This window comes from Notolepis coatsorum (genome assembly GCF_963971535.1).
Source record: "Notolepis coatsorum genome assembly, chromosome: 15".
Classification (NCBI taxonomy): domain Eukaryota; kingdom Metazoa; phylum Chordata; class Actinopteri; order Aulopiformes; family Paralepididae; genus Notolepis; species Notolepis coatsorum.
This window is the reverse complement of record NC_140179.1, coordinates 4,585,326-4,593,796: the sequence shown is the minus strand read 5'-3', so window position 1 is coordinate 4,593,796 and position 8,471 is coordinate 4,585,326. Positions and strand designations below refer to the sequence as shown.

Here is an 8,471-nt window from a genome sequence, read left to right as displayed (position 1 = left end):
GACGGTCGGGGGCGTGGTTTGTATGCAAAAGTTCAGCAATTTTGTGACTCATTTTTTATTACAAGCGACTTACAAGTTATGTACGACAAGACAGCTGTAACAATGTTCATCAAAGTGTTGCGTGTTACAGTGTAGGTTAGTTTATTAGGACAAGTGCATGACAGTAAGGTTAGTTAGGGTTAGATATATATATATATCTCAATGTTAGTCGTTATTCCTAAAGATTAATTTTTTGGCGTTTTATCGCTTTATTGCTACTGGGCAGTCCAGTAGAGAGAGACAGAGGAGGAATGGGAGACAGAGTGGGGGGAAGACATTCGGCAAATAACGACGGGTTCGGGAGTCGAACCCGGGTCGGCCGTGTCGCGGCTGAGCGCGCTATGTGGCTCGCCACTGGGGCGCCCCTGTTAGCCGTTAATCCAATTCCCAATCCCAGACGGAAGTGGCGAGCTTCCAATACGTGCTCGGCCTCTCAAGAAGTAGCCCTTGCAAGGATTTGATTTGATTTGATTTGATTACGGAGTGCAGCTGCTTACTCGACTATCAACATGTCTCATCTACCCATCCACTCCTTATCTGGACCGGGACCAGTTCTGCTGTTCTGTCTGTCAGGATGAAGGATCCGGTAACTAATCCCTGTTGACACAGGCAGCTACTGTATGGGCTGTATAAATACTGCTGGGATCACGATGATGATCACACATGTCCCCAGTGCAGGGAGACTTTTACTCCGAGGTTCTGAAGAAAAACAATATAATTTCTGAAGTGATGGAACAACAAATGAAGACAGAACTCCAAGCTGCTACCCCTCCTGATCACTGTTGTGCTGGACCTGGAGACGTGGCCTGTGATGTCTGCACTGGGAGAAAGCGGAAAGCCCACAAGTCCTGTCTGGTATGTCTGGCTTCTTACTGTGAAACTCACCTCCAGCCTCACTATCAATCTGATACCTTTAAGAAACACAAGCTGGTCAAAGCCTCCACACAGCTTCAGGAGAACACCTGCTCTCGTCATGATGAAACTATGAAGATGTTCTGTCGTACTGATCAGCAGTGTAACTGTTATCTGTGTTCCATGGATGAACATAAAGGCCATGATACAGTCTCAGCTGCAGCGGAAAGGACGGAGAGACAGAAAGAGCTTGGCACGAGTCAGCAGAAAATCCACCAGAGAGTCCAGGAGATAGAGAAGCGACTCAAAGAGGCCCAACAGGCTGTTGATTCTCTCAATCGCTCTACTAATAAAGCAGTGGAGGACAGTGAGAGAATCTTTACTGAGCTGATACGCTCCTTGGAGACGAGGCGCTCTGAGCTGAAGAAGGTCATCAGAGGACCAGTGACTCAGGCTGAAGAACTGCAGAAGAGACTGGAGCAGGAGATAGCGGACCTGAGGAGGAGAGAGACTGAGCTGGAGCAGCTCTCACACCACATCCACTTTCTACAGAGTTACCCCCCCCTCTCCTGTCCCAGTGAGTCTACAGACTCACCCAGCATCACTGTCCTTTCTCCCATGTACTTTGCATATGTGACTGAGGTCGTGTCTAAGCTGAGAGACCAACTAGAGGACGTTCTGAAAGAGCAGTGGCCCAGAATCTCAACAACAGTGAATGCAGTTAATGTTTTACAGCCACCAGAGCCCAAGACCAGAGCTGACTTCTTACAATATTACTCTCTGATCACACTGGACCCAAACACGACATACACACGTCTGTCTTTGTCTGAGGGGAACAGAAAAGCAACACGGATGCAGCAAAAGCAGTCATATCCTAATCCTAATCACCCAGAAAGATTCATTAACAGGGCTCAGGTTCTGGGTAGAGAAGGTCTGACAGGACGCTGTTACTGGGAGGTGGAGTGGCGTGAAGCGGTTTCTGTAGCAGCCTCCTACAAAGATATTAGTAGAACAGGCACTAATGAGGACTGTGGATTTGGATGCAATTCCAAATCCTGGGCTTTAGAGTGCAGACAAAGTAATTACATCTTCAGCCACAATAAAAAGAGCATAACAGTACCAGGCCCCCGGTCCTCCAGAATAGGAGTGTACCTGGATCACAGGGCAGGGACTCTGTCCTTCTACAGCGTCTCTGACACAATGACCCTCCTGCACAGAGTCAACACCACATTCACTCAGCCTCTATATCCTGGACTTTGGCTTCAATATGACTTTGTCCACCGATATAGCCCTGGGGAGGCTGAGTTTTGTGAGAGACCAGGGACATGCACAGCTCCTCTACCCAGGGTTTTGGATTTAAATTGATCTTGGAGATGCTGAGTTGTGAAAGATGAGGTAATTAGGAGTTACATTCACTCAGTCACTGTACTATGTTTTGATTTGATTTGATTTTGATTTGAAATCTTTATTTTGAACATGCAATGAATACAAACAAACAATAACAAAAGCAAAACAACTCAATCCACATGTTCGAAAAGGAGTAGGAAGAAGTATACACTTATTTAATCCTACCCCTTTTCCACTACTCAAATGAGTGTGTACTATTTTAAAACATAAAAAAAAATATATATATATATATATATATATGCAAAACAAAAAACAGAAACTATATGTAAAACATGAAAGAAAGAAAATAGAAAACAAAATAAAAATGTAAACAACCGTGAATATGAAGTCCCTTCCTCATCCCTGTACCTTGTGAACATAATTTCCTTATACATCAGTTTGAATTGTCTCATGTTTGGACATTGCTTTAGCACCACATTTAGACTGTTCCACAGTTTCACTCCACATATCGAGATGCAGTGTCTTCTCATGGTAGTGCGTACGTTTAGCACTTTTAAATTGTGTTCTCCCCTCAGATTATAACCCCCCTCCGGCCCTCCCTATCAAAGAACAATTCTTGAATGTTTCTTGGAAGTGCATGACTTTTTGCTTTATACATTAATTGTGCCGTTTTAAATTCCACAAGATCATTTAACTTCAATGTCTTTGACTCCAAAAACAATATGTTAGTGTGATCACGATAACCTGCAATGTGAACTATCCTTATGGCCCTTTTTTGGAGTATAAAAAGTGGTTGTAGTGTAGACTTATAATTGTTTCCCCAGACTTCAGCACAGTAATTTAAATATGGTAAAACTAGTGAACAGTAGAGAATGTAGAGTGATTTTCTATCCAGAATGTGCTTTACTTTACTCATGACTGAAATGCTTTGTGAGAGTTTAGATTGGACATGTTTTATGTGAGGTTTCCAACAGATTTTATGGTCTATTATTACACCTAGGAATTAATTTTTATAAAACTCTTTCAATAATCACATCATTTATTTTAACTTGTACCTGAGTATCCAATCTACAGTTTCCAAACAACATAACTTTAGTTTTGCTCAAGTTCAATGATAATTTGTTTCTATCAAACCATTCCTTCAATTTCTTCATTTCAGATGTGATGACCTCTAAAAGCTGCTGGACATTCTCACCAGAAAAAAAAAGATTAGTGTCAATCCAAAGTTTTGCTTTGTTTCTAGTTTCTAGCATACCGGGGTTTTGTTTGATTGGATATTTGCATAATTCATTCATAATTATTCACATATTTTAATCACATCTTCAATACCTCTGTCCCTTTGCATGTGGGGAAGTAAACATCTTTATTTTCATACTCCGGGTAGGTTGGACAACAATATGCAACCATTTTATTTGTATTTGATCACCTTTGGTCATTTTGAATTACTGTGGAATTTGGGTCTGTCTCTTCTCTCTCTGTTCCAAGGGGGGGTTGGTAACAATGTGGTGGCCGGACCTCCATGGGGAGGTTGATTCTGCCTATAACCTTTTCCCTCACCTCTTATCTCTGGGCAGCCGGGACACTTCATACGGGACACTCTATTTTCAAGGCCTTGAACCCATAGCCAGGATGTGTGGGGCATGGGTCAGTCGTAAATAATGCAACTAGTTTGTTTTGTTTCAGAACAGACCCATCTGCGTTATCAAAAGAGCTCAAGGAGAGAGAGAGTTGTGTTCTTCTGGTGGCAGACTTTCGGGGAGACAGACCTATAGGAGCTGATGACCATTCATTGAATATTGTGCATTTTGTCTTTTGTTCTTTTATTCTTACTAAATAAACATGGACATCTAAATCCAGAAGGACCCGTGTGGATATTTGCTTGAAACTTGCTGTTTCACGGACTGAACCTCAATATAGAACTTTGAACACAACACAAAGGAATTTACTGTAACTCACTATTTCCATGTGCTAGATGAAAAATACTGTCGAATTCTAACGTTGAAATTCAATAGTGAAACGAGTTAGAGTTCCAAACCAATTATGGTTCAATTCTAGATATCTAGATCATCTCCAATCAGCGGCCAATACTTTCTAAAATGTTACCATTGTTACTATTACAATTGTTTAAGAACCCAAGAACTGAGGGCAATAGTTTGGGCAGCGGTGCCCTGCCCTAAAGGTTAGAGAAGCGGGTTTTCGATCCCCCGGACCGGCAGGAAACTTCTGGGCTGGGGATTGGGGAAGTAAATTAATAACTCTCTCCCATACCCTCAATACCAACCGCTGAAGTGCCCTTGAGCAAGGCACTTAACCCCCAACTGCTCCAGTAGAGTTGCTCAGTGGCCAACAACGGTGTCGGACTGTGGTTGTACTGGGCGGCTCCCAGGTGTGAATGGACCTGTGTGAGTGTGAAGCAGGGTGTTACTGAAAAAGAGAATTTGTGCTCCGATAACCTACCCTGGTAAATAAAGGTAAAAATTAATGTTTGATGTGGTGCTCCTAGGGAAAGTACCTCCTCCATGATGGCAGGAGTCGAAACTGCAGGTGAATAGGGGAGAATATCCTTTCATCCTATCAAAATGAAATTTCACAATATGGGCATAAATGCAAACATCTTTTGTATTATGACCTTTATTATATTGCTATAAAACACAATCTGTTATTTTTTGTTTTTGTTCTTGACTATACGTTTGATAAGATAATATAAACCTTTATTATTCCCCTGTAGGGGAGTTCAGGCATCAAAGCAGCAACAGCAAAGACGATGAAGCCCAGTAGATGCACAGGTTAGATCCAAACAAGCTAGGATCATTAGAATGAAAATACAATAAAACCAAGTAAACACACGGCTGCTTGCCCTTGAAATCTACTCTGAATGAGTGAATGAACATAGAAACATAAATATACTCTGCAATATCAATAATATTTATGTGTGTGTGTATGTGTACAGCCCACCCTGTTATAAATATACAAATAACTCTATGCTAAGTCTACCCCCGGTACAAATATACCTAACTATCTTATGTCTACTCCCGGTACAATATTATACTGTAACTATAATTATAAATATAAGTCTATCCTGTGCAATATATACAGTACTCCATACTAAGTCTACCTTGATCTGTATGGAAAATAAGGTATTTGGAACTTTCTGAACCTATTGTAAATCATAATATAGATCAGTTTTACTACAATGTTTGCAAACATTGCCAACATACCCAAAGTGTTTCAGCCACAGAACAAATACAAGCAGCTTACCGTTGTCTAGTGTCGGTCAGCAGGATATGAAAACAGGGCTACATTCATGTATGTTTGGATCAATTACCTTTAACATATTCAAACTAGCCAATAAAAAATGCACACATTTGGATATGATCACTTTTCCCTTTGGTGGAATACGTCAGATAACTTTTCTGTTTCAATATGATGCATAATAAAATAGTTGGGGTTCGACTAGTAGTCAATTATTTTCATTTCGTTTTAAATTAGAGAAAGAATAACTGTAGGCCTATAAGGTGACAGATACATGTCTTCGTATAAACATTTAGTAAGTATAAAGTAATTCATCATAAAATGAGTTACCCATAAAATATAAAGGGCAACGTATAGTGTGTATATACATATATAAAAAGAACACTTTCACAAGTTCGCAGTTTATTAACATGTAGATTTAAGTATCCAACAGGACTTGACATAAACATTTGTACAGTAATGATGAGAGACAAGTTATGCAACACCTGCACTCTATTTCAGTTCACTTATCCAAAACGCTTCACAATTTGTTCCTCACATTTTACCCGTTCACTCGCACATTCTCACACCGACGGCGGAGGCAACCATGCAAGGTGCCAACCTGCTCATCAGGGCAATTAAGTGTCTTGCTCAAGGACACTTCAACACGCTGCCCGGGAGGAGCGGGAATCGAACCATGAACCTCCGGATTACCAGACGACTGCTCTACTCTGTCGCGTGTCTGCTGAGCAAGGGTAGAATTACCTATGGAGTCAATGGAAAGAATACAGATGCATAATGGTGTAAACAATTGTCAGAACTAAGGTCATTTGGACAGTCTTTCGATGCCATTATGAATGACTAGCAATCTGTCGGAGTCAATGAGAGCTTTCATTTATGTCTAACTATGCCCTGCCATTCAAAATGCCATTCCAGAATTCGTCCCTATGAGACAGTTGTAGTCAAATTCTGCACTAATGCCGACTGTTTAACATGAGTATGCAGCAAGCTCATACTGGCTGCATATCCTTTCTACTGTCTATCTATTCTAGAAGCTCATACTGGCTGCATATCCTTTCTACTGTCTATCTATTCTAGAAGCTCATACTGGCTGCATATCCTTTCTACTGTCTATCTAGAAGCTCATACTGGCTGCATATCCTTTCTACTGTCTATCTAAAAGCTCATACTCAGCTGTATATCTTTTATACTGTATATCTAGAAGCTCATTGGTTTGTAAATTTACTAGATTTGCTAGAGATTTTTAGTTTTTAATGTATGTTTTGTAACCTGTATACTTGTCATGGTTCCTGCCAGGCAGTGCTTCCTTCCTCTCTCTCTCTATCTCTCTTCCCCCTTCTCCCGCTCTCATTATGGTCAAGTAGGTGCAGGTGTGGACGGTGTTCAGAGAGGCGGCTGATCTGAGGTCTGTGGGACTATCGCTTCTGGTTGAGTGAACGCCGGCGCGACAAGCTGCCGCTGCTCTCCGGTTGTTTTTAATCGGTGACCTTGAGTGTCTTGAGAGGCGCCTTATAAATAAAATGCATATTATTATTATTATTATTATATTACATCAGGGTATATAACCCCGCCCCAGCTGATCTGAGGTCTGTGGGCATATTACATCAGGGTATATAACCCCGCCCCCAGACGTGGAGAAGCTGATCTGAGGTCTGTGGGCATATTACATCAGGGTATATAACCCCGCCCCCAGACGTGGAGAAGCTGATCTGAGGTCTGTGGGCATATTACATCAGGGTATATAACCCCGCCCCAGACGTGGAGAAGCTGATCTGAGGTCTGTGGGCATATTACATCAGGGTATATAACCCCGCCCCCAGACGTGGAGAAGCTGATCTGAGGTCTGTGGGCATATTACATCAGGGTATATAACCCCGCCCCCAGACGTGGAGAAGCTGATCTGAGGTCTGTGGGCATATTACATCAGGGTATATAACCCCGCCCCCAGACGTGGAGAAGCTGATCTGAGGTCTGTGGGCATATTACATCAGGGTATATAACCCCGCCCCAGACGTGGAGAAGCTGATCTGAGGTCTGTGGGCATATTACATCAGGGTATATAACCCCGCCCCAGACGTGGAGAAGCTGTCAGATCGTAAACTCTTGTTACTAGAGTTAGTCGTGTTACTTTTGCTCGTATTCACTATTCTGTTGGTTCTAGTTGTTCGCCTGGATCTCGTGTTCTTTGACCGTGTCTAACTGTACTCTCGTCCTCTCTCCTCAGCCTGCTCGGCGAAGACATGGAGACACCTGGCCTGGCTCACAAGGAACTGCTCTGACACCTGCCCGGCTGACTATCCCTGTCCCTGCTCTGACCCCGTCTGTCTGACTCTCTTGTCCCCGCGCACACCCTGGACTATATGAGTATCACCCCCGTGTATCGACCCCTGCCTGGACATTGACCATTCTATTAAATATACCCATATTGGGTTTTCACAAGATCTGTCTCTGTCTGCATATTGGGTTCAATACTACACTGTGACAATATTGGCCTGGCGAATGGTGTGTTATCGTTGTATTAATTGTGATACTGCACACGATAACCATTAAATATAAGGATCTTGAATACAAGGTGTAGTGGTTTACATTTACATTTACATTTAGTCATTTAGCTGACGCTTTTATCCAAAGCGACTTATACAAGTTCTGTACGACAAGTCATCAGGAAGGGCACAACTCTATCAGCTGAGTAACAATGTTCATCAAAGTGTTGAGTGCTACAGTGTAGGGTTTAAGCCTTATAGTCAATACAATGACAAGATATCTTTGGACAGCCATTGTAACACTTGGCAACTCTCACTTATTTACAGTATAAACTGGTGGCAGATTATCATGGACACATGATGGCGCTATTCACCATACAATCATTAGACTAGATCGCCTTCATTTGCAGGCACCTTTCCCATGTTGTCCCAGTAGACCTGGGGTGGGATCCACAAAGAATGGATTGCACGGTGCTAATTGCACCCTTACTTACAATT

The 8,471-nt window shown here is 42.2% G+C and overlaps 1 protein-coding gene across 1 annotated transcript; it reads left to right on the top strand.

The window, feature by feature from the left end:
- Positions 1 to 768: 768 nt before the first annotated feature.
- On the top strand, positions 769 to 7,769 carry LOC311241637 (tripartite motif-containing protein 16-like; the record flags this gene model as incomplete). Its single annotated transcript, XM_084330513.1, has 4 exons — positions 769 to 1,437; positions 1,627 to 2,200; positions 4,967 to 5,012; positions 7,715 to 7,769. The coding sequence occupies 4 exons, from the start codon at positions 769 to 771 to the stop codon at positions 7,767 to 7,769; spliced, it is 1,344 nt and encodes a 447-aa protein (XP_084186639.1).
- Positions 7,770 to 8,471: the final 702 nt, after the last annotated feature.